The 26,646-nt window shown below is 39.5% G+C and overlaps 1 protein-coding gene across 4 annotated transcripts in view; it reads left to right on the top strand.

The window, feature by feature from the left end:
- The first annotated feature begins 7,458 nt into the window (after positions 1 to 7,458).
- The window catches only part of CHRDL1 (chordin like 1), a 112,643-nt gene continuing 93,455 nt past the window's right edge, over positions 7,459 to 26,646 (top strand). Inside the window, exons 1-2 of one of the 4 annotated variants that reach the window (XM_014853723.3) lie at positions 7,459 to 7,928; positions 11,501 to 11,649. In XM_014853723.3, coding sequence (XP_014709209.2) covers positions 7,777 to 7,928; positions 11,501 to 11,649 — 301 coding nt within the window. In that variant the 5' untranslated portion in view covers positions 7,459 to 7,776. The remainder of the gene's footprint in view (positions 7,929 to 11,500; positions 11,650 to 26,646) is intronic. The other 3 variants (XM_044763453.2, XM_014853729.3, XM_044763452.2) reach the window with 3 other exon arrangements.

The following is a 26,646-nucleotide window of genomic DNA, read 5'->3' as shown; positions in this document are numbered from 1 at the left end:
TGGGATATGACCCATCTGACGCAGAGGCAAGACTAGAGCCAAGAGTCCTAAATCTCAGTTCAAGGATCTGTCCACGTTCAGATGTTGCTTCTCTTGTGGCAAGAACATCATATTTTCTCTAATATGAAGAGGAGGAAAAAAAAGACTTGGACTCTTGGTTATAGGGCCAGTGTGAGAGTGGCTGTTTAGATTTTCAGATTTTCTTGGCAAAACTCCCTGGACGTGCAGATTCTCTGCTAGGTTTTAAAATCATCCAAACACAGAGAACACTGGAGATGAGTGTTTGACTGTGTCTACATGATGCCTAAACAGACAGTTGATTCAGTCAAAAAATATTATTCATGTTGTTGGTTTGGCAACACAACCAATTGGTGGACTGAATCTTTCACTTTTTAACTCCTTGAGAGGCAGAATAGGGTAGAAGAAAAAGTCCCAGACAGGCTGTCAGAAAACCTGGATTCCAGACTCAGTTGAGCCACCTTCCTCCAACTCTGGGCCTCAGTTTCTCCCTCTGTAAGTTAATCAGATTTGTACTAAGTTGTCTCTAAGGTGCCTTAGAGCTTTCAACTCCTAGGGTACTATTCCATGCACACTCAGTTATTTTCTAGTATGGGATGAGAGAGGATGATGTCCCTGCTTATGGTCTTTGCCATCTGCATATGAGGTCAGCAGCCCCACTGTTCTAGTGTGAAAAGAGATTTCTGGATGTAATTCACAACCTATTTCCATTTCACTCCCAATTTGGCTTCCAAATAGGCAGCTCACTGCTCCCCTTGGTCCCCTGCCTTAGTCTCCTTCTCACAAGGGGAAAAGGAGTTCAGTATTCACTTGACAGGAAGGACTCAGCAGTACTGTCAGAGGGTCTGTACTTTGTCATCTGACCTCATCAAGCTGGTGCCAACCCTTCATCAGTCCACACCTCCCTCCCAGATTACCTATACCCAACAGCTGGATAATTGGCCTGCAGGATTTTTAAAAAGAGGTAAGAAACAAGGAAGTAGTGTTGATTTAATGATGGGTTCCTTGTCAGGTGTTGAATCTGACTCTTTCTGGTTGATTTCTGACTCTTAGCCTGTGAATAAGATATCCTGGCTCATACCCCTGACCAGCCCATTTACTTTGCTGAAGCTTTTTTGAGTGGATTCAAGCCAGCGGTGCTCTGGAGCCAGCTCTTACCAGCTTGTGAGAAGCAATTGTGCACATCTTTCACCAACTCCATATTAAGTGACAACACATTGGTAGTTTGAAATTGGGCATGTTGGGGATATTTACATAACAGAAATTGGAAACTGCTACAAATCAGGATGATTTTTCTCCCTAGAGAGCCAGTTGTTAAACAGTTATCACTGTACACCTATGGTTCAAACTCAAATGCCTCTAGAGGCTAGAAAGGTAAACTGAATGAGAAAAACAGGCCTGAGTGTAACAATAGGGACACAATAGGAAATGGTGAGGACAGTGGCAACTGGGGAGCATGTCTGCTGTGTAAAAGCAGCAGCCACTACTCTGTTTTAGCCTATGTTACCATGCAGAGCTGTCAGCCCAGTACTGCCAACAATTCTAATTTTTCAAGAGGAACTAAAAATCAAGAACTTTGTGTGAAATCTCGTAATAATAAAAAATCAAGATTGTTTGCTACCAGTTCAAGCTTTGAAAAAATAGATCCCTGTTCAGTCCAGGCAAAACATGTGGGAAGGCTCTCCTCAGCCTTTGGGTCAGCAGTTTGCCATCTTGCTTTTTGGATCCTCTGTTTCCTGCTCTTATTCCCTGGGTTATAGCTCTGAAGTTGACTTGTCGGCATCGTTTCCTAATCAGAAGCAAACTTGCCTTCCTTGAGAACTGAAAGAACTGCGAATTCGGAGCTGAGAATATCCAGGTGGCTTCTTATGATTCTACTCTGGCTTGTGTCTTGTTTCTTGTCCGTGTGCCATGAAGCTGGAGAAGAGGATCATAGGCCTAAATCTGCCTCTAACATTTTATGATGTTCTCCCAGCATCAGGACAATATTTGGTGCTTGTGCACCTGGGTGTGAGGAGAGAGTAACTTCCATTTTGGCATCAGTCTCTTTACTGTTCCACGTGAAGGCATGTTGGCACTCTACTCTCCCACTCACTCCCTGCCTAGAAGAATAGGGTGGGAAATTGGGCTAATTATTGGTTTTCTCTTCCTGCTTTTATCCTCACTGTCTTCTAAAGACAGGCAAACTGAAGCTTGAGTAACTAGTAATGGATTTTACTGAATGTGGAATAGCTCTCACATTTGGACTAAGTGGATGGGGGCAGGGAGGGAAAAATGAGGATGGAAACAACTAATGAGCACCTACTACACGTCAGGCATCGTGCCAGGCACTGCACACACATTAGGTCACTGAATCTCCACAGCAACATTATTATCCTTCCCTTTTTATATATAAGGAAAGGGGCTCAGAAAAGTTAAATGACTTGTTGGGATTCAATTTCAGGTTTACTTGATTCCAAAGCCTTGGGTGGATCATGCTACCTCCCTAAGGAGAGCTAGATGCTGTGGTTAAGACAATGAGACAGTCCCTTCTGTTCATTCTGCTGAAACATAATAGTGGATAGTGCTGCTACCTAGCTTTGGAATAAAGGCAAACACCTTAGGAAGTTCATGGTGATTCTAGGGAACTGCGGGTAGCTTAGGGCCCTATAGCAAGCTATCTAAGCAAATGCAATTTAACCTGCTTTAATGCTCTATGGCCATAGAGCTTCTATGAAGGGAGTTTCTATCCCGCCATATTGCATTTTTCTATGTGCAGTATAACACTTAGACATATGATATCCCCAGTTTGTTTTTATGACATCCCTGGTTAACGTGTTCCACACCTTTGTAAGACTGCTCAAAAATGTTGTTCAACTATGTGAAACAAATCTTCCATCAGAAGCGGGTGTATTTTATGCTCTGCCCATTTGACTCCTTCATTGCAATTGTGGGCACACCACAATTTTGGATCAAGGAATGCACCCTTTTCATCTTTTAGATATTTACTATAATCCTGCACACTATGATGAGTTTACCTTGGTTTTTAAAATAAATATGTTCCTGAAATTTTCTATAAACCAAATCTTGCTTTTTTAATGGCAATGGTGGGCTGGGGGGGAATGGGGACATGTTGGTCAAAGGGTACAAACTTCCAGTTAAAAGATGAATAAGTTGTAGGGATGTAATGTACAGCATGGTGATTATAGTTAACAGTACTCTATTATATGCTTGAAAGTTGCTAAGAGAGTAGATCTTAAATCTTCTCACCACACAAAAAAAATTGTAATTATGTGTGGTGATGGATGTTAACTAAGCTTATCATGGCAATCATTTCACAATATATACACATATCAAATCATGTTGTACACCTCAAACTTACACATTATATGTCAATTATATCTTAATAAAGCTGGAAAAAATAAAGTGAGTATGAGTTCTGCAACACACAGTATAGAAGATCAACACACAACAATCAATTGTATTAACGTATACTAGCAATGAACGTTGGAAGCTGAAATTAAAAAAACAAAAACATTTAGAATTTCTCCAAATAAAATAAAATACATATGTATGAACCTAACAAAACACGCACAGGGTCTATATACTGGAAACTACAAAGCACAGATGAATGACATCAAAGAAGACCTAAATATATGGGGAGACATACTGTGTTTATCGATTGGAAAGACTCAACACATTAGAGTCGTCAATCCTCCCCAAATTGATCTATAAGTTTAATACAATTCCTGTCCAAATATGAGCATGATTTTTTGTAGACGTAGATAAGCTTATTCTAAAGTTTATACAGAAAGTTAGAAGAGCTAAAACAATCGAAAAAGAAGAATAAAGTGGGAGGAATCATACTACTTGACATAAGGCCTCTATGTGACTAGAATAATCAAGACTATGTGTTGTTGATGGAGGGATATGCACACAGATCAGTGGAACAGAACGGAGAAACCAGAAGTAGACCCACACAAAATGCCCAACTGATATTTGACTAAGGTGTGAAAGCAATTCAATGGGAAAAAGACAGATTTTTCGACAAAATATGTTGGAGCAATTGGACATCCATAGGTGGAAGAGGGAACCTTGACCTAAACCTCACACCTTATATAGAATTGACTCAAAATAGATCAGAGATTTAAATGTAACACTTAAAACTATAACACTTTTCGAACAAAAACAGGAGAAAATGTTTGGTATCTAGGGCTAGGCAAAGAGTTCTTAGACTTAACATCAAAACATGATTCATAAAAGGAAAATTAATAAGTTGGACCTCATCAAAATTAAAAACATCTGTTCTATGAAATCCCATGGGAAGAGAATAAAATGACAAACTACAGACTAGGAGAAAATATTTGCAAATCACATGAGCAGTAATGGACTAGTATCTAGATTATATAAAGAACACTCAAAATTCAACTGTAAGAAAACAATTCAATTAGAAAATGTACAAAATGCATGAAGAGACATTTCACTGAAGTGGATTTACAGATGCCAAATAAATACATGAAAAGATGGGAGATATCAATAGGTATTAGGGAAATGCAAATTAAAACTACAATGAGCTATCACTATAAACCTATCAGAATGACTAAAATTAAAAACAATGACAACAAGAAATGCTGACAAGGATGTAGAGAAACTGGGTCTCTCACGCATTGCAGGTAGGAATATAAATAGTACAACCATTCTGAAAAAGCATATGGCAGTCCTTACAATACTAAACCTGCGCTTACCATACAATCCAGGAACTGCACTGTTGGGCATTTATCCCAGAGAAATGAAAACTCATGTTCATGCAAAATCCATAGACAAACGTTCACAGCGGCATTATTTGTAACCGCCAAAATCTGGAATCAAAGCAGATGCCCGGCAAGAGGTGAATGGTTAAACAAGCTGCGATGATACATCCATACCATGGAATACAACTCAGCAATAAAAGGAACAAACTCTTGATACCTGGAACAGCTTGAATGATCACCAAAGAATTATGTTGAGTGAAAAAAGCCAATCTCAAAAGGTTACATACTGTATGATTCCATGTAATATACTTAAATGACAAAATTATAGAGATGGAGAACCAAGTTTAGTGGTTGCCAGGGAATAGGAAGAGGGAGAGAGAAGATGGGTGTGATTATAAAAGCTTAACACTAGGGATACTTGTGGTGTTGGCACTGTTCAGTATCTTGACTATGGCGCTGGTCACATGAACCCACACATGTGATAAAATTTCATAGAACTATACACATAGGCAAATGGGTGCACGTAAAAGTGCTGAAATTGAACTAAGGTGAATGGATTGTATCGATATCAATTTTCTGTTTGTGATACTGTACTATAATTATGTATGATGTTACCATTGGGGGTAAAGGGTATTCAGGATCCCTCTGAATTATTTCTTACAACTGCCTGTAAATCTACAATTATCTATAAATAAAATCATTTTTTATTATAAATGGATATGAGATGATCTATGCTCTAATCCCCATTTAATAAATAGAGAAAAAGAAGACATGGAGATAATCATCAGTTTAGTTTGAATAAGACCTGGTAGGAAGTCTAGGTTAAGACTCACCCACATTTGAGCTCCCAGTTCAGAAATCAAGACTGGAACGTATACAAGGACCACCAGTATTTACGCTAATGAAGAATCTTTCAGAGAATTCCAGCAGCTGAAATTCTCAGTTGCCAAGTGTATAAGAGATCCTGAGCAAAAACTGCCCAGTTGAAAAGAGCCATTTGATCATAATAAATTGTTTTAAGCTTTTAAGCCAGTACGTTTTGGGGCGGTTTATTATGCAGTAATCAGAATATTGCATCAAGCAAGGGGAGCGAGTGGTTGTAGCCAAATAGATAAGTTTTTAAATCTCAGCGAGTCTACTGATTTTAAATGCTAGGACCCATGTTTGTCCAAGGCTGTTCCCTGAAACCCATTTTCCTGAACACTCTCTAAGCATGTTGGGAGTGATGATGGGGGTTGAGGTATACAGATACAAAGGAAATTGAACAACCAGTCCTTGCCCTTGAAGAACTCACAATCTAGTGAGACAAAACATCAGTGCCTTAAACGGCATAAGAAGAGTTATAAGGCAACAAATCAGCAAGTTCAAACTAATATACTACAGCACAAATTGAATGCATGTGGCAATGTATGGCTACCCAAGCAGCAGGATGGAGCTAGACATTTTGGGCCCTGAAGGCAACATTTCAGAAAGGGCCCCCTTTCCTTTGTTAACAGTGAAATAAACATCTCCAGCAATGCAGGGGCTAGTTGCATGATATTAACACTTCTGAAGAAAGAAAAAGGAGAAAACTTCCAGGGACAATCATTCTTGTTTTAATTTTCCTTTGTTCTCTGTTCCTGATATGTTGTTTTTTGGCAAGCCACCATTTCCCTGAGCATCAACTTCCTCATCTATAGACTGGAGATAACAATTAGAGAGTAGAGGGTTGGAAGTCAGGAAATCTGAATTGGAATCTCAAATCTATCATTTACTAGCTGTGTGACCTTGGATACAACATTTCTCCCCATCAGTTTTTCTCTTCTGTGACACGAAGAGGTTGAGCTGAATGGTCCAGAAGATTCCCAGCAACACTGACACTTCAGGCCACAGACAGTTCACAGTTTGTTGTGAGGGTTTAAAAAGCAATGATGATGTATATGCAAGTACTCTGTAAGCCATAAAGTAGTATACAGATGTTAGGAATATCAATATTATCCAGTTCCCTGCAGCTGTACTCCAAATTTAGGGGCTTAAAATATAAATGGACACTGTCTGTCAAGGCATCTGTGCTCTTGGAGGATTCTGATAATTCTTTGTAACTATCACTCTTCCAATAAACACAAATTTGAACCAGTCTATCTCAGGCTCACCAAAGCATGAGCACTGCTATTGTGATTTCGAGGTTGGGTTCTTGGCCCAACTCAGAATCATAGCGACTACTAGAACAGTGGCGGCTGTGGCGGGCCCCTCCAAGTTTTCTTTAAAGACCCTTAACAGTTAGTACAAGCCCTTTCCCCTTTCTGTGGGGCTTGGGAAGCCCTCTTTGTGAGAGAAGGCAGATTTGAAAGTCGTTTTCTCTCCCTCCACACAGACACCCATCTCCAATCTCCACCCCGCCTTCAAGGACACCAAAGCTTTGTCCCTTTTCTAGCAGCAATGTGGATCTGGGAAACGCCACAAAATGATAAGCAGCTTGCTAGGGCATAATTTGCCAGGCCAGCTCATCTCGCCTCCCTTGCACCAGCTCAGGACGAGACCAGGTGCAACCAGAAAGGCCGTTGTGTCTGAGGAGATGGGTTGCGGCCTTGCAGGCAAGGAAGTGGGAGAGTAGCCGGGGTCTTCCGGGAGGGAGCAAGTGCTGGAAGCTCCTGGGTGCATCCAGCGCAGAGGGGGAGGAGAGGCTGGAGGAGATGTGCGGTCCCTTTAAGACCCCAACGCTCACTTAGCCAGAGAAGGGGGAGTGCAGTGGGGGCGCTGCGAGATGGGAAAGTAGCCGGCTGAGCCTCACACTTTCTCCCGATTTCTTAACTTTCGGGCCGGGGGAGCAGGAATAAAGCCGTTGTGCCGGGGCGGATAGGGGGTGCGTACTCGCAGCGGCTGCGTGCTTGCGGACTTCCCGCCTGCCCCAAGCAGCCGGCCTCTCGGGCCAAGTGGCGAGCGAGCGGGCGCCGGGCGGGCAGGTGGCCCCGGGCCGCCGCGCCCGCGCCTTGGCTCTGTCCCCCGGGAGCCGAACGAGCCGCAGCTCCCTCGTGGTGTGAGGGCGGTGATGTTTTTCCTCCCACCCACTTTTGAGTCCCCCCTCCCCCCTCGCACGCACTCTAGCTCTCGCCACAACCTGCGAGCCCCAGACCTCAGAGGAGCGCCCCGGGGAGCTCGGAGCGCGTGCACGCTTGGAAGACGGAGGAGGCCAGTGGCCAGGTCAGTGAGCAGTGCCGGGTGCCCGCTTTCCTTGCCTTCCTTTCCAGCCTTTGCACAGGTGGGGTATACTCTGTTGGCTGGAGCCGCTCCTGGAAGTTCCCCCAGGGCGCCTCGAACTCCCCCGACCTGCCACCCCAACTCGCTCTCGGGACCTGCCATTCCAACTCGCTCTCGGGTTTAGCTGCTAGCGGCCGGCCCGGCTGGAGGTGGGGCCCAGGGCGCCGGTCAGAGGCAACTTGGGGGCTCTGGATTCGAACTCATCACTCGCCACTCCCCGCTCGGCCTGCATATCTCTATGCTCTGGCGCTTTGGGGAGGCCACTTGGGTAGCTGCTAACTAATGGGTTTTGCAGTCCCTTTAGTTATCGCGTGTGTCCGGAGCCTCTTTTCTCGCTTGCTGAAGTGCTCTGGACCAGTGGGTAATTAATGCGTGCTAAAGTTAATGAAACAGGGCAGACGAGCGACAGGCTCCTCTATCCTCTGGACGTCTGCCTCGTCTTCCAGCCCAGACCACTGGGGTCAGAATTTGAGACGCTAGGCTCAGGAAGCAACGCACTATTGCCTGAGCTTAGGGCCTGGAAAGCCTCCCTTCTAGTCCCTCCCGGCCCTGCCACTCACTCTGTGGCAATAACTCTGTGAGAACAGGCAGTTGAATTCTCTGGGCTCCAGGGTGCCCATTTTGAAGGTGGAGTTGTTGTTGGGAATAAAATGAAATGATAGATAGCAAGGTGTTTTGCCAGCCAAATGCAAGGCATTGTTTGTCAGGCATAAGCCGTAATGAAGGCATCGACTCTGACAAGAGACACCCTGGGCTAGAACTGCCATTTTTCGGTGGTAACCCTCCACCAGTGAACTGAGCTTTTCTTGTTGGGTGATAGAGTGGGGAGAGGATTTAACTGATGGACACGGCCTGAGATCCAGTATCTTCTTATTGTTTGTCAGAAAAAGAATTGCTACCCTGGGGGCTGTCCCACAGATGATACTGAATGTGAGATTACAAGGTCAGTCAAGCCTCTAGGGAGGATTAAAGAGACACTGTGGGGCGTGAAGAACTGGCTGACATGTGCTCATCCTTTAGCCTTCCTTTGGGAATGTCTCCGGATTTGTTCTACCCAGGAGACCTCTTCTGAGACTGGTCGGACTCCTGACACTTAGGGCCCATATTGCCCTGCATTTACAGCTGGGCAGGGAGCCCTTGGTCCCTTTGCTTGATGCAAATGAACAATGTGAATGCTTGTTTCATGGAGGCACCTTAATGGATACATTTCCTTAGGTTCTGACATGCTTCTTGTTCTCTTGTAAAGCCCACTCTCCCTCCTCCCCTCCCCAGTGTTAGTTGCAGGGTTTTGTTTTCTTTGTGGCTTTCTTGTTGGAGCCTGGATCCCCCCAAAACACATCAATGGCTACATTTCTAAGTCACCTATAAAAGAGCCAAGTTCAATGGCACAACAGCCTGTGTGAAGCAGACAGAGAGTTAATGCAGAAATAACTCCAGTTAAGTGGGTCAAAGTATAATTTGAAAAATTAAGGACAGTTTGGCTCTTTGCAAGTATAAGAGTCGGCATGTTTGCTGAGCAATGCTTGCTTGTGTTTATTGCTGCAGTCCCAACAAATGTCTTGAACCCTTTCCCCAAAAGAAAAAGTTAAAGGGACAAAGAGAAATTGAATAGGGAGGAGACCTGGGGAGGGAACTCTTCTCAGTTTATGTTTCTGCTCAGAATACAAAGGCAGGACTTCAGGATCTTGAAATCAAAAGTGATTATTTATAAAGCGATTCGTTTTCTGATGTTCTCCATCACAGCCTGGGAGGCCACACAGATGACAGGAACGCCAAAAGAGATTGATAGCCCTCTCGTCACCAACTTTTTTATTTGCTCATAACATTATTTGGGACCCAAGAAAAGCAAAAAAAAATCCTCAGAGCCGTTTTCTTGCCAGCTTGAGTTATGAAGCAATGCTACTGTTCACCAAATCACCCAACCATTGTACAGGAAAAACAACCCTGTTGGTTCTTGCCTGGGGAGACCCAAAAACTGTGGTTTCAGAAATACCCCCTGAGATCCATATGTGATTGTGATGAATTGGATTTCCGTGATTAAAAAATGTTTCTCATTTGGAGGCTTGGGGGATAAGCTTATTAAAGTAGGCTCAGGAAGAGCCTACTAGGGTTGGTAGCTGCGTTAAATTGTTCATGGAAATGATTTGCTTTAAGGGATCCTGGTAGCCCTCAAAGGACCGTGATGTTCTGAGTGATTGAAGGTGGACCACAAGCTTACAGAGCGGACCAAGACGTCAGAACTGAGGCCTTTGGAAAGCTAGGAACATGTCCTAGGAGAATTTAGTCCTGTTTAAGGAGCAGGGAGGAGGTAGAGAAGGCAGACGGATGCTGCAAATCCTGGCTGATAGCGCAAATTATTCTCTGCAATCAGTTTTTCTTCGGTTACATATTCATAATTTGAAACAACGGATTTCAAATTATCCATAGCACTTAAAGTTGGAACTGTGTCATCCACATCACTGCCCAAAGACAATTAAATTCTCCAGAATGGTCACCTTGCTTGCATTCCTTTCAGCTCTTTATACAGCATTTAGGTTGGACCCTCTGAAAAGATCAATGAGTTCAGTTCCCATCCAGGGTTAGCCCCAGATTGAAATGTGGTGTTTTTCGAATACTTAAATATTTTCAAATCACCCATTGGAAGACTTTTGCAAATTGTAAAGTCTGTGGAAATGACCTGTGACTGGATATGAGCTATGGCAAAGTTGCTGTGTTCTAAGGCTGAAAAAGTTTAAGATTTTCACCCCTGAGACTGGAAATGCAAGTCTCATATTTTTAAGAATTGTAGTTGCTTTGATTGTCTTTTTCATGGTGACCCAATGTGAGCATGTTACCTATGTAAATTTGCCTAATTTCCCTTAAAATGGCTCGTTTTAAATTTCCATTCCACAATGGGCTTCATGTGAGAGAAATATGTCTGAATCATTCAGGTGTTTAATTGCAGCCATTTGCTAATTACATCGCTCTCTTCCAACATCAGTAGCCAAACTGAAGATCCTTATAGATCTCAGAAGACACAGGAGGAACACTGATCAATTTGTGCCTCATCCCTGAAGGATAAATAATAATAGTAGTCTTGAAGCTAAGATTAGTTAACTTTCATTTCAGAAATTGTTTGGGTCTCATGCCTGTTATTTTTATCTTGTTTGCCAAAGTAGCCGTTTTGCAAACCCCAGTTTCCCTTTTCTCCCAAAGAAAATCTCTTGAGAAATCAACTTTTATTCCCTTAAAAAGGAGGATTTCAAAATTTATTTTTATTTTCCTATGACTTGCCTGTAAGGATTTAGCCTGAGCGTCGGATAGGAATGCATGTTCATCCGCTTGAATTTTCCCTCACAATCTTTGCAAGACAGGAGAGGCAAGTTCTCTTTCTTATGCAGGAAAACAATGGTTGCACTTATGTAAAATCCCCAGCACTTTTTTTTTCCTTAGCAAGTTACAAGCTTAAGCATCAATGATCTCCATCAGTTCCAGAGGATCTGTTTTAAGTCTTTTTTCTCCTTTCTTCCCAACAGCTTGAGTATACTGGGCCCTGAAAGTTTTGAGTTGCCTTTTGCAGTGGCCAAAATGAGAAAAAAGTGGAAAATGGGAGGCATGAAATACATCTTTTCCTTGTTGCTGTTCTTTCTTTTCCTAGAAGGAAGCAAAACAGAACAAGTAAAACGTAAGTGTCTTGAGTTTAAAAAACAAGATACTTTCTTGTAATTTCTTTGACAATCTGGTTATAATCTGTTGGGATCGTGATTTAGCCCAAATGTGGCCATGCCCTTATTCTAAGGGAAGAAAGTGAATGTTACTGGTTTATGCATGAGTTGATAAAAGAATGAGGGCTTTGAATTGAGCCAACTAAATTTGGGACTGTTTTTCTGATTATCATATAGTTTTCATCTCATAGAACACATGACACATTAGCCTATTTTCCTTTTCCTGTTCTAAACTGTACAAATCTCATTCCATTTTACGTAACTCTAGAAATATCTGACAGATGAGCTGGATTTTTTCCCAAATTTCAGACTCTTCAGCAAAGGTTTTCAGTTTATGAAAAAGAATAACACAGAAAAGGAAAAAAAAAAAGAAAAAGTAAAGCCGGCTCTGCCTGTTCTCTTATGCCGGAAAAACGAAGAAGGAAAAAACCTTCACAGGAACTGGATTCAGATGAAAAATCCTTTGAGGAAATTGAGATTCCAGGGACCATGAGCAAATTGGATGCCATTTATTGAAAGGAACGTACCCGCAAAGCCAGGGAATATTTCTAGAAAGTCAGTGATCCGTGTGATGGGCTAACACATTGGAGAAAGCAGAGTGGCAAGAAGGGGAGATAATTAAGCCTCCTTGCTGCGACATTTGGGAGATTTATGAGTAACCATTGACATCTCTGCTCTTGTTGGGAGCATTCTGCTGCCTTCACACAGTATGAGCCTCACCTTCATTGGGCCACTTGCAGTCACCTCTGAGGTGGACACTTGCTCTAAATTTGAAGGAAAACCCATAGCTCTAGTTCCCCTTTTTGGCTGCATTAAAAGAAGCTCAAAGTGGAACTGGTCCAAGAAGGGCATTCTCTGCTCCACTGAACTTATTCATGAGAAGGAACTGTGAAAATATTCTTGGTAGGAGCTGAAGCAGTATCTGAAGCCCATCACTTAAACATTTATCTCCTTTATCAGCATAAGTTAAATATATCAGGCATGAGTCTTGCTGACAGAGAACAGAGTCAAACCTATTCCATCATTGCGTGTGTTTCTGTCCCACTACAATTTTCATAGTAAACTTAGTCTTCTTCCTTGGAGAAATAGTGCTTTTGATTAGGTTTTTAAGCACGAGTGATCTGTGGCAATATCTAGTATGATTGGGCCATGAGAGGAAGTTTAGCAGGGCACAATATCAGCAGAGAAGCTTGGATCAGCCTCTCCCTTGTATTGTTCAAAGGACCTCCTTTTCCTTCCATTTGAATGTGTCATCCATTTCAGAGCCCTCCTCTTTCAGAACTCCTTCTTGATCAAGGGGATGTAGTAGAAAAGTTGACCATCCATTCTCAGCTCACTTCACAATCAGCTGGACTTAAAAGCCTTCCTCTCCTAGGAGGAAACTGCCCTTATGGCCTGTTACTGATGGCATCCTAGGGGAAGCTTGCAACTCTTAGAAGACCGTCTCTTCTGGGAAGCCTTCCATATTTATGAAGTCTTGAGGAATATTGTCCATGCAACTTAAAGCTTAATTGACAAACCAAAGAAAAATATGACTTAAAAACTATTTACAGACCAAAAACTATCACTTTCTAACCTTTCCTACTGCCTATGAATTTGTCCCAAGCCCTTTTGGTATTCAATTGGTGTCGAAATGATTATGTAACAGATAGCCTAGGGCACCAGTTCTGGTCTAGTGTTTCAGGCTTGTAGTCAGATAATGAGGCTAATGTCATGGTCATTCTCTGAAGGAGCAGCTTAGCATCATTCTCTGTGACCGTGCCCAAAGTTAACTGTCTTGAAGATGTGTGCAAAGTTATCTCCACTAAAGGGGAAATCTCAAAGTATATGCCCTATGTACGTTGCCTTGATACACACACACACACACAATGCACACACACAGATTTATATTGCTTCTCTAACAGTGAGAAGTTAGAAGTGGTGGAAATGTCAATCCGTTGGGGAATGGTTACATAAATGATCCATGTAATGTACCATCATGCTTCCATTAAAAACACTGCTTATTGAAAATGTGATAGCCCCAGAAAATGCATGTATTAACTTATTTTTAAATTTCTTATCTGAGCTTTATAAAAAATGTGTATCCCTCAACGCCCATCCTATTCCCCAGGGGTAACTATTGTTAACAGTTTGCTATGTGTTCTTCCAAACTCTTTGCTGTTTGTTATAAAAAGATACATACATATCTATAGGTTTTTTTCCTTTTACAAAAATGGGATATTATATATTTTTTTCTGTAACTTGTTTTTATTCAGCAGTGTATCTAAGACATCCTTCCATGTCAGAACGTTGCAATGTGACTACCATATTCTTTCTAACGCCTGCATAGTTTCCAGTTATATAAGTTTGCCATAGTTTGTTTAACCAGTCCCTATTTGTAGCTCTTTAGGTTTTTTTCAGTTTTTGCTATTATAAGTAAGGCTTTAATGAACACCTTTAGGCACTTAAGCATATTTGTGAGGAATTGTTAGGTTAAAGTATATGTTCTGTTTTAAGCTTCGTAAGTACTGTCAAATTGTCTTTCGAAAAAGTTGTATCAATTTAGATTCCCACCGTCTATGTATGAGTGTCTATTTCTAATGCCTTCACCAAAAGTCTTATTAATCTTTGTATTTTAGGGCCAGTATTAGGGGAAATCATATTTCACTTTTACTGTGGTATTTTCCTATTACTGGAGCATCTTTTCAATTATTTTTTAATCCAGCTGTATTTCTTCACTGAATTACCTATTTTTCAGTTGGGTTGCTTGTCTTATGGATTTATAAAAGCTTATGTATTGACATTTTGTTATTTCAAATGTTATTAACCTTTTGTATTTCAAATCTTATTTTCCCAGTCTGCTATTTTGCTTTAAACTTTAAGTTGTATTTTCCCATACATAAGTTTTAAATATTTGTGTAGTCAGCTCTGTCACTCATTTCCTTTATGGCTTCTGGATTTCTTCTCATTCCTAGGAAGGTCTTTCCCACTTCATATTCTTAGATTTTTTCTACTGCTTCCATAATTTGGAGTTTTACCCATAATTCTCTATTCCATCTGAAATTTATATTCATGTATGGTGTGTAGTAGGAAACTAATTTTTTTTTATCTGAGTGGTAGGTTCATGACTGTTATTTTTGTTCATCTTTGTGCTGCTTCTATTCATTCCAAAGTTTCCACAATTGGCAAGTATTACTTTTACAGCAAGGGAAACATCCTTTAAAGTAAAAGGACATCTAATTTCCCCTATTTTTACTGTCCAGTTCTAGAGAAGGGTACATATGGATGTGGAAAAAGGAAAAAGAGTTAAAAAAATTGGGAAAACTTTAGGAAACGTGTAGTTATAAGGGTAATCAAGCTTCATGTTTCTCATTGCTGTCTGATACCATTTTACCCAAGGAAGCCAAAGATTCTGATCTTTCACTGGCTGACTTGAATGTAAGCTTCTAGGTCAAGGAGGGTGCTCTATAGCCTGCTGGCTCTCCTCGTGGGCATCAGAGTGGAATGAGGGAGTATGCTGTTGTGGTCAGAGATACTCACTCAGTTGATGTACAGTCCGAAGAGGTCTGGCAAAAATGCTTTATTTGTGGAAAGCTGTTTTCACAAGAAAAGGTAGAGGTGTGTGCTGCCACTTGCTAGTAGCTAATTAGCCATAGTCCATCACTTTCACAGGAGGGAAGACAGGCTCAGGAACCCAGGAAATACGGATGGTGCATTGCATTGGATGAATGAGCCATTTGTGGCTTATATAAAAGTTTGTTACTGTCCAAAATCAGCAAGGTTTGAGGTCTTTAGCTGGGAAAAGGTCTTTCTGTAACTCCATTATGCTCTGTTGTTAAAGTTGTAGTCAAAGAGGCCAGGAAGCTCTTTTGAAGTTCAAAGGAGCGTAACATTCAGTGCATAATATTCATGCAAATATGAGACAATTGGGCTGAAGAGTTTGCCTCTTTTGGCAGATCTAACTTTGGTAATGAACTCTTGATCAAAGTAAGGTGGAAGAATTGAGTTGTTAGAAATATTCAATTACGTATTTTGAATGGACCAGCCTGTGCCAAGTCTGGCAAAGGTTCTGGGCAGAGAAATCATTCGTGTGTTTTATGGAGTCCATTCCTGCTTTATAAGGTGAGTTAGCTGGATCTTCCAAGGGACTAGATTTCACTCATTTTTATCCTCAGGAGAAAAGCTTCCAACATTCATTTTTGGCTAAAAATGGGCCTCTGAACTTCTCAGGAAGGGCGAGTCACCAAAAGATTGAAGAGAAGGAAGAAGATACTTAGAAAAGTTAAGACATGTGAAGCATGGCCTTATGGAGCCTACCTAGAGCCTCTCTATTGTGGAAGCCAACAAGAAAGGCTTGAGTTTTCCTCCTCCAGATTCTTACTTGGACATTTGAGGTGATTATTTGACAATAGGAAGAAGCAAGGAAAAGAGTAGACCTATTCACATCTTAGAAGTTTAAGTAGGTAGAAGTAGAATATAGGAAGAATACCTTAAAATTAGATCGCTTAATGTTTTCAAAGTACATTCTTAATTATTTTTTATGTTGGGGGAGCCAGTGGGGTTGAGTATGGAGGCTCCAAAGTCAGCTTAGATCCAAACCCCAGCTCCATGACTTTCTTATGTACCTTGAGAATGTTACTTAACTTCTCCAGCTTTAGTTTTCTTATTAGTACAAAGGGGGAAATAATAACACAGTGGCCATCAACATGGTCATTTGAAGAATAAATGAGATTGTGTATATCAAGTGCTTTGCAACAGTGGCTGGCACATAGTTAGCTTTAAATAAGTGGTAGCTATTAGAGTAACTCTCTTGCAAGTCAAGTGATATTATCACCTTAATTTTTAGATGAGAAACTTGAAACCCAATGAGGTCAAGTGATTTTGTACAAGGACAGACAGCAAATCCAAGCCAGGGCCAGAACTAAGACCCAGGTATCCAAATTCCGTGTTGCGTTCACTACACCAGATTGCCTCTAGCAATTCTCTGAGAAAGCCAGTTCATTCTCTTGAATAGAAGCCCAGTCCTTTGCACATGGCAGCCACTTAACACATAAGAGATGATCCAAGTGAATGAATAAAGAACTTTGTAACCAGAATTCCTGAGAGAGACAGTATACTATTTGAGAGTTAAAAGACAGAGATTAGGAGTAAAGTTATTCATGAACCTAAATAAGCTAAGCCAAAGGAAATTTGTGAGGAAGGTTAAAAATATGTGCCTTTATGTCCATGCTTCTTAGATTTCCCTGATTTCTCAGTAGGATTGGAATGTCCTCATAGTCTAATGGAAAGAGGACTGTGCTTTAAGTCAGGAGACCTGGTTTCTGGTCAGTTCTGTTGCCTGCTTTGTGGTATTGGTTGAATCATTCATGCTCTTTGAACTAAAGATTCTCCATTTATAAACTGAGAAAAATTCTTGCTTTCTGGACAGCAAACGAAAGGATGCTAGAATAGGGAATTGGGAAGTAGGACAAGGGAAACCAAGGCTCTGGCTTTAGGTATTTGGAGCATACCTGGACTTTTATCATTATCACAAGTTCGTTGCAAAGAGTATTTTATTCACTTAAGATTTATAGCTTGCCTGCTTCTAAAAAGATTAGAAACGGGTTATATATGAAAGAGTAGTTGCAAGACAACATTTTTAAAGATGAAACAAAATAGAGGCCATCTGAAGAAAGTAGAAAGAGTAAATATTTTTAATACTTGGTTTAGTACGTTATAATATTCGCACTCTAAATTGGACTTATGCTTCCTGAAAGGATAGAAAGAGAAACTTTGAGTTTGTTGGCAAGAGAAAATTACAGTTTCATCTACAGAGATTTATTTCCTCTCTCCTACCCACTCAAACAGTATTGATCATGGGATGTTTGAATAAGCACCTTGTGGGTGGTATTAAGGACACCATGTATAACCTTGTTTCCATAGAAGAAAGAAGAATTGTCTGTTTGGCATTTCTTTATTGACCCTCTGTAAAGGAAGAGGACAAGTATTAAATTATAACTCAGTAAAGGTCTTTTATAAGTGCTAAGGAAATGTGGTTCAGGTACTTTTGGATGATCTAAGTTAATTGAAGGCGAGAACATGGAATTGTTTAACAAATGGGTGTTTAATATGTCTAGAGACTAGATTGTCAATTATCAGATGCCCTAAGCAAGCTTTATAAGACGAAGCACTGTCTTACAACCACTTTGGTTTATTATGTCAATTCACAGTTGATTCTCTAAAACGCACCTGTAGGGGAGATATATCCCATGTTGTCTGAAGTGAAGCTGGACGTTTTAGATACCAGTGTCAGGGCATGCCAAGTTGATACTGTTGTGAAAAGTTCAAGAGCAGAACTTGAGTTCTTGACCAAACACAAAGTGAACCTTGGGGCCGGCCCCATGGCTGAGTGGTTAAGTTTGCGCGCTGCGCTGCGGCGGCCCAGGGTTTCGCTGGTTCGGATCCTGGGTGTGGCCATGGCACCGCTCGTCAGGCCACGTTGAGACGGCGTCCCACATGCCACAACTAGGACCTGAAACTAAGATATGCAACTATGCACCAGGGGGTATTTGGGGAGATAAAGCAGAAAAAAAAAAAAAGATTGTCAACAGTTGTTAGCTCAGGTGCCAATCTTAAAGAAAAAAAGACAGTGAACGTCTAAGCAGAGACTTGTGCCACTGAGGTGCTGATAGGAACAACAATTTGTTTTTGCAAACGAGAGCTTTGATTTTTGCCCAAAGTCCTATGCCAAATGACATTTAAGAGACGGTTTTAACCAGAAAAAGATTCAGGTCAGGTTTCATCAGCTGAGCAGCCTTTCTGTAAAAGGATCTCGCCATGGCCTCATAGTAAAGACTAACAAGAATACCATCAAATCCCAGTTATCAGTGCTGATGGAAGATAGAAGGGCACAATAAATTGAAATTTCATGAAAAATCTCCAGTTCTCATCTTAGCCAATTATGTCGCCTTGCTCGACGATCAAACCTCTTTGAAATATGGACCCTTTTCTTCTCATTGGGTTTGCCCACCTGCTAGTAGAAAGGGCAGGTAGTGGGAGGGCTATGCTGTGCATAGGCTACTCAATATGTATTGAATTGAATTAGTTTTGGGCAAATGATCCAACAAGTAGGAATAAGATAATTAGCTCCTGGATAAAAAGGAATAAGCTGTATGCACAGGATGGAGAATTTGACTTCTTCCTAGCTTTCCTCTTTCACTGGCTTCCACAGCCTGGAAGTGAAGTCTTAAAGCCCTGAGGAAATCTACTGGAGACTTCAATTCTAGAAGCCCAATTGCTGGAGATATAGGAGACTTTTTTCCCCTGTAACTACTATATCTTGCCCTTCTTCCATTCTGTTTCAAGTTTAATAAATGAAAGAAGGACTTATGAGTTTAATTTTTTCTTCATTATTATAGCAGCCTTTTAAAAAAATAGTTAAAAAGGAATTTGTTGACTTGATTTGTCCACTCATATAATGGACAGCAAAGATTCATCTCTCCCTTTGCACTGATGTATGTGTTATAATAAAATAAATATTATTGTGATACTTACATGATGATGTGTCTACAATAATAGCTCTTATCAAAAACAATCATGGGAATGCTTTCTTGCTTTTAGACTGGTGGTGAAACTACTGACCTTTTGACCTCGTCCTGGGTGCTACACAGTAATGATTGGGCAAAACATTGGTGGCATAGTGGCACATCTCTGTTGTTTACTTTTTGTCATCTTTCTTCTGGTTAACAGCGGCCCCTAAAGTACCAGGAATTGCCACTTCGAATTAGGGCCAGCTGAACCATTTGAAAAACAGCTACAGTGATGCAGGTTGAAGATCCATCTCAAATGTTAATTGGAATTCCTTTGGGACCAAGTTCTACTCACAGATGCCATTAGTTAGTGATAAGACATGCATTCTCCAGCTGGTATCTCTCAGTTATTGGCAAGCGATAAACTTACTTTTCTTGCCTGTATCTCCTAGAAGTTGAGGAGGCATCATTGTTTCAATAAGATCAGCTCACTTGTGCTTGTCCAAGATGATATACTGAGACTTTAAGTGTGGTTGATTATGCCACGTAACTCATTAAATTCTCTCCTGGGTGATGCCAAAAACTTTTTAAATGTTCAGAATTAGCATGTACTGAAATTGACTTTATCATAGTTTCTGAAAATTGATAATTGTTCAGCAGACTCATCGAACGATCAGCTATAATTGTGCTAACCAATCTTGGACAACTGTTGTAAAACAGATCTTAAAGATTATAGTGTTTACTTTTGATATGTACTTGAAAAAAAACAGTCAGCAATTGCAGACGCATTGTTTAATATCTCCAAAGGCATCACTGTTCATCTCCTTGCCTGCCTCCAGTTCCTGAATTTGCTCCTTCCAGGAGTTTGTAGATTTCTGTCTACAGTCTGTCTGTTTGGGCATAATTGGCCAAATCTCATATTGCTGAGATAATAGGACCAATGCACTTGATGAAAGACCATTATGTTTGCATTTAGGGTCAGATTTCTATCAGAAGTTAGTGTTTGAGTAAGATAGTTTTATCCTCAAGAAGCATAGTTTACAAGACACTGGTACCAGAATATGGGATAAATGCCATGTGAATATTATGAGAAAAGTGCTGTTAGGTTTAAAGAGAGTGAAAAAGAGCTTTTAGCTGGTGTAATCTATCTTCACAACTGGATTTCATACCCCTTGACAGCATGGGTACTATTTTATACTTTATGCTTTATCACTGCGATGGATACAAAAAAATGCAAAATAACGTCTGCCAGCTGTACCATTTTATATAGTCTATTTGAGTATGACTTGACTTCACTACAGCCAACAGTGAATCAGTCTTTAAAATTAAAAATTTTAAAGAATCAGTCTTTAAAAGGTAATCAAAGCTGCATATCAAAAATAGAGCAGAAGGGTAATTTGAGAAAAGTTTAGGCAAGGATGTGTGGAAGCCCTTTATTTTCCAAGCTCTAAAAGTGGGTGACCTGCACCTTACAATTTTGTAGCAGGAGAGGCAGAATTCTGTAGTGGTTACAGTCCTTTGTTCTGAAGCCAGACTACTTTGAATCCCAGCTCCATACCTTGACCAGTCATGCCAACTTAAGCAAGTTACCAAACCTCCCTGTGCCTCAGATTCCTCATCTGTAAAATAGGGCTAATAATGGTACCTACCTTGTAGGGTGTTTGTGAGAATTTAGTGAATTCATATCTGTAAAACTCTTGAAACAGAACCTGGCTCAGAGGAAGTGCTCGACAAATGTTAATTGTTATTATCACCATTCTTATCTGGCTCCATGTTTTTTAGGATGTGGTTCCTGGCTGCTTTTTACACTTATCATCTACATCTTAGGCTTTGAGGCAAATTTGGAGCAGGGAAAATTAATTTCACTCAATTTTCACACTTTTTCTAAGAATGCTCTTTAAGAGGCTGAATTTGGGAGAAATGGAAGCTTTTGACTGAAACAAGTTATTTGGATTGTCTGTGGTTTTCATGAATAATGGTGAGCTCAGATGTATTGAAAGGATCCATTTAATAGTGTCCAAGAAATAACCTGTCTTAAAGATATTTCAGAGAAGAGATAGCAACTTGCTTAAAAGTGATAGATAAAGAATACTCTCCTTGTGGCATCAGTATATACTGCTCCATTGGAAAGAGATTTTCCCGCAAGTTAGAATCTTTAACAGTTTGGATGTGAGTTTTAAAAATATGTAAATTTTGAAACTCAGATTTTGATAGCTTGTCTTATTTTAGTGCTTGCTTAGTCTTTCAGAGGTCTTTATCTTTTATCATCCCATTTCTTTTTCATCAAGTAAGAAAGGGGTAAATCACCCAACTATGCAGATCACATAGCTGATAGTGAAAGCTCATCCAATTTCATATTTTAAGTGGGTAGATCTGATGTCAATCTCTGAGGAGCTAATCCAAGCAAGCAAAATAATCCAGAATCAAATGCATAATACACAAGGTTCCATCTTACTTTGCAGTGTGGATTTAAATCTGCAAAGTAACTTCTAGTTTACCTCCATTCAAGTATTAGTGGCTGCAGACTCATACGAGTAGGCTGTTTATGCTAGCCTGATAACAACATGTTAGTAGCGCCCTTTGTGGATTTGCTTCTAAGAATTTCAAATTATTTCTGAAATGTCTAGATAAGTTGTATATGTGAAATACAAATCACTCAGGTGTTTATCAGTAAGATTATGAACTTGTAGAGAAAATCACTCTCCTCTCACCAACATCTGGAATGTAGTGAAAGCTGCCTCATTTAGATGTTTGTCTTGGGAAATTCAGGATTGTCTCTCATCAATTAAAGATGCTGGAATTGTTAAAATATTTCCTGCTCCATTCTAGAATATCATGGAGCAGAAGTCTAATTTGTGTATATACCAAGAAAATTGTATTTCTAAGACTTGGCTGAAAAACATACAAGTTCTACCTAAAAAGTAATTCTTATTTCCTGAGTTCTTTCACTTCATAAATGATTTTGAGCATCTACTATGAGAAATATAGATTAATATAACAATGTTAACAATAATGGTAATGTCATAAAAGGGGAAATAAGAATAGTTACTAAAAATGAGTACATATTCAACCTTCCTGATAAAGAAAGAAATATTGGTTCCATTTCCCCCCCACCAAATCAGCAAAGTTTTAAACAAAATATTCAGTGTTAGGCATTCTCACCCACTGCTAATGGGATGGTAAATTAGCATAGCTTTTCTGGAAGGCAGTTTGATAATATAGCCCAAGAATTTGAAAGCATTCAAAACCTTTGACCCAATAAATCTACTTCTGAGAATTTATATTAAGAAAATAACCAGTGTTTCATGTAGAGGTTTATATATACAAGGATGCTTATCATGGATTTTTTTAAAAGAAATAAAAAGAAGCAACCTAATATGCCCAAATAGGGATTGGTTAATAAATTATGGTTCAACTGTGTTGGTATAGAATCATGTCACTGGGGATGAGGTATGGGGAAATATTTAATGGCACAAAAATTTTCATGATATGTTAATTTTAGAATATAGTTTACAAAGTGCAAGTACTATATGTTGTTAATTTTGTAATAAAACCTTTTTATACACAATGTGTAGAAAAAAGACTAGAAAGAGCTTCTAGTTTCTGACCTGACATGTAATGAGCATAGAAGTTGTCACTCCCATTGTCACAAGAAAAAAGCTGAAGGAACTGAAAAATCAGTCTTAATCCTCTTAAATCCATCAGAATATTGAGGTCGCAGGGCAAACCACCCTGTGTTTTTTATTCTGAAAACTGGAAACATGGGTGAATTCAAAGAATCACCACTGCTGGATCCTGGTAGGAGTACTTAGAGGGTAATTCACTAATTGCTGGAGAAGAAGCATGTACTAGCTTGAGAGAGGAAAAGTCCTTTTTGTGAGTATTTTGAGTTTTATCTCTTAGAGCTCCACAGGTTCTCAAGGTAGAGATTGGAGAAAAATTCCTTTCTTTTTCAGGCAGGGGAGGGAAAAAGTAACCATTCTAAAATAAGCCCAGAGCTTTTTGTTCTCTTTAACTAAGGACTGCCCTCAAGGGAAATGATTTTACCACAGCCTAACTGATTGATATTTTATCAGAGCTTAACCAACCTGGGAGAGAGAAATACCCAACTCCACTAGCTTTCCTGTCTCACCTATACTAGTGGGAGGGAGAAAAGCTAATAAGAAGTTTTGAAGGTTGTATGTAGCTCAGGGAAACAGGCTCACTGAAAGACTGAGAGCTGATCATACAATTATAGAAGGCTTCTCCTTCCCTCACAATTTACCACCACATCAATAGGGCCCCTATATAATCACAGGTGATTACCACTGAAAGAACTGCAAGCTTCAGACACTATTTAAGAAGGAGTATCTAGGGAATCCTAAAAACAGCAGGAGGGAAATAAACAAGGACATTAGTGCAGATTTGAGCCTCTGATACTCCGGCTACAAAAAACAGTAAAATTAACCTAATTCCTAGCTAGATTTACATAAAACTTCACACTAAAGGTCTGTTTACCTCAATTCCTTTTACCCAATACTTTTTTTTTTTGAGAAAGATTACCCCTGAGCTAACATCTGCTTCCACTCCTCCTCCTTTTGCTGAGGAAGACTGGCCCTGAGCTAACATCCGTGCCCATCTTCCTCTATTTTATATGTGGGACGCCTGCCACAGCATGGCTTGACAAGTGGTGCCATGTCCCCACCCAGGATCTGAACCATCAAACCCAGGGCCACCAAAGCAGAATGTGCAAACTTAACCGCTGCGCCACTCCCAATACATCTTGTTTAACTTTGAACAAAAAATTACAAGGCATGCTAAAAGGCAAAAAACACAGTCTGAAGAGACAAGTCAGGCATCAGAACCAGACTTAGATATGGCAGATAATTTTGAATTATCAGACTAGGAATTTAAAGTAACTATGATTAATATGCTAAGGACTCTAATGGAAAAAGTGGACAATATGCAAGAATGTATGGGTAGTGTAAACAGTGAGATGGAAACTCTAAGAAAGAATCAAAAGGAAATGTGAGAAATCAAAAACATTGTAACAGAAATGAAGAATGCCTTTGATAGGCTCATCAGTAGACTGGACATGATTGAGGGAAGAATCAGTGAGCTGAAGATATGCCAATAGAAATCTCACAAACTGAAACAAGAAGGAAAAAAATGAAGAAAAATGCAACAGAATATCCTAGAACTGTGGGAAAATTACAGAAGGTTTAACATGTATGTAACAGGAATACCAGAAGGAGAAGAAAGGAAGGAGCAAAATAAATGTTTGAAGTAATACTGCTTGAGAATCTTACAAAATCAATGACAGACACCAAAGCACAGATCCAGGAAGCTCAGAGAATAAAAGCAAAGCAGGATAAATATGAAAAAATCTAGACCTAGCATACCATATTCAAACTGTAGAAAATCGAAGACGGAGACCATCTTAAAAAAAGGAAAAACGCATTACCTATGGAGGAACAGGATTAAGAATTACATCTGATTTCTCTTCAGAAACCATGCAAGCAGGAAGAGAGTGGAGTGAAATACTTAAATTGTTGAAAGGAAAACCTCACCAACGTAGAATTCTGTATCCAGCAAAATTATCTTTCAGAAGTAAATGAGAAATAGATTTTTCTCAGACAAACAAAAATTGAAGGAATTTGTCACCAGTAGACCTGCCTTGCAAGAAATGTTAAAAGAAATTCTTTACAAAGAAAGAAAATTATATATGTCAGAAACTCAGATCTGCATAAAGAAATGAAGAAGATTAGAGAAGGAATAAATGAAGTAAAATAAAATCTTTGTTTATCTTATTCTTCATTGAGCTAACAGAAAAAAGTTTGTTCAAAATAGTAATAGCAACAATGCATTGAGCGATTATAGCTTATGAAAAAGTGAAATGAATGACAGCAATCTCATAAAGAATGCCAGTGAGGAATGTGGACTACTCTGCTATAAGGTACCTAGACTACCTGTGAAGTGATATAGTGTTATTTGAACTGGACCTAGATTAGTTGTAAATGTATATTGCAAACTCTAGGACTACCACTAAAATTGTTTTAAAAATAAGTATACTTGATATGCTAAGAGAAGAAAGAAAATGGAATAATAGAAAATGCTTAATTAAAGCCAGAAAAGGCAGAAAAAGAATGGGACACACACAAAGGAAAAAGAAATAAAAGTCAATGAATAGAAAATAATTACAAATATGGTCAACCTTAATCCAACTGTATCAATAATCAGTTTGAATAGTTTATATACCCCAATTAAATGACAGAGAATATCAGAGTGAATAAAGAAAACAAGACAAGATCCAATTATATGTTGTCTACAAGAAACCCACTTTAACTATAAAAATACATATGTATTAAAAGTAGAGAGAGATAGATATAGCATGCTAACACTAATGAAAAGAAAGCAGGAGTAGCTATAGTAATTTCAGACAAAGCAGACTTCAGAGCAAGGAAACTTATGTGAATGTATCTGACACAGCATCAAAATATGTGAGGCAAAAACAGAAATGCAACAAGAAACAGACAAATCCACTATTATAGTTGGAGACTTTTACCCTCTTTGATTAGTAATTAACAGATCCAGCAGACAGAAAATCAGTAAGCATATAATTAACCTAAACAGCACCGTCAATCAACCAGATCTAACGGACATCTATAGAATATTTCATCCAACAACAGAATACACATTCTTTTTTTTTTTTTTAGGAAGATTGTCGCTAGCCAACATCTGTGCCAATCTTCCTCTATTTTATGTGGGATTCTGCCACAGTGTGGCATGACGAGTGGTGCTAGGTCCATGCCCGGGATCTAAACCTGAAAATCCTGGGCCACCAAAGTGGAGCATGCAAACTTAACCACTGTGCCACCGGGCCAGCCACCAGAATACACATTCTTTTCAAGCTCACGTGGAACGTTCACCAAGATAAGACCACATTCATGGGTCATAAAACACACTAACAGTTTTAAAAGAATAGTGTAATAAATTATATGATGTATATACTCAGAACACACAGCAATTAAACTAGAAATCCATAACAGCAAGGTAGCTGTAAAATCTCTAAATATTTAGTGGTTAAATAATATACTTCTAAATAGCACACAGGTCAAAGAAATCTCCAGAGAAATTTTAAAATATTGTGAATTATATGAAAATTAAAACAGCTTATCAAAATTCATAGGATGCAATGAAAGCAGTGCTTAGGGGAAATTTATAGCATAGAATTAAAATATTAGAAAAAAGAAAAATCTAATGTCAACCATCTAAGCTTCACCTTAGGAAACTAGAAAAAGAAGAGCAAATCAAATGCAAAGTAACCAAAGAAAAGAAATTTTTAAAAATTAAAGCAGAAATCAGTGAAAGTGAAATGAGGAAAATGATAGAGAAAAATCAGTGAAACCAAAAGCCAATTCTTGGATAAGATCAGTAAAATAGATAAACCTCTATCCAGGTTACCTAAGATGAAAAGAGAGAAGACACAAA

This window comes from Equus asinus, chromosome X, assembly GCF_041296235.1.
Source record: "Equus asinus isolate D_3611 breed Donkey chromosome X, EquAss-T2T_v2, whole genome shotgun sequence".
Taxonomy (NCBI): Eukaryota; Metazoa; Chordata; class Mammalia; order Perissodactyla; family Equidae; genus Equus; species Equus asinus.
The sequence above is the reverse complement of the archived record's forward strand: the minus strand, read 5'-3'. Positions and strand labels throughout refer to the sequence as shown.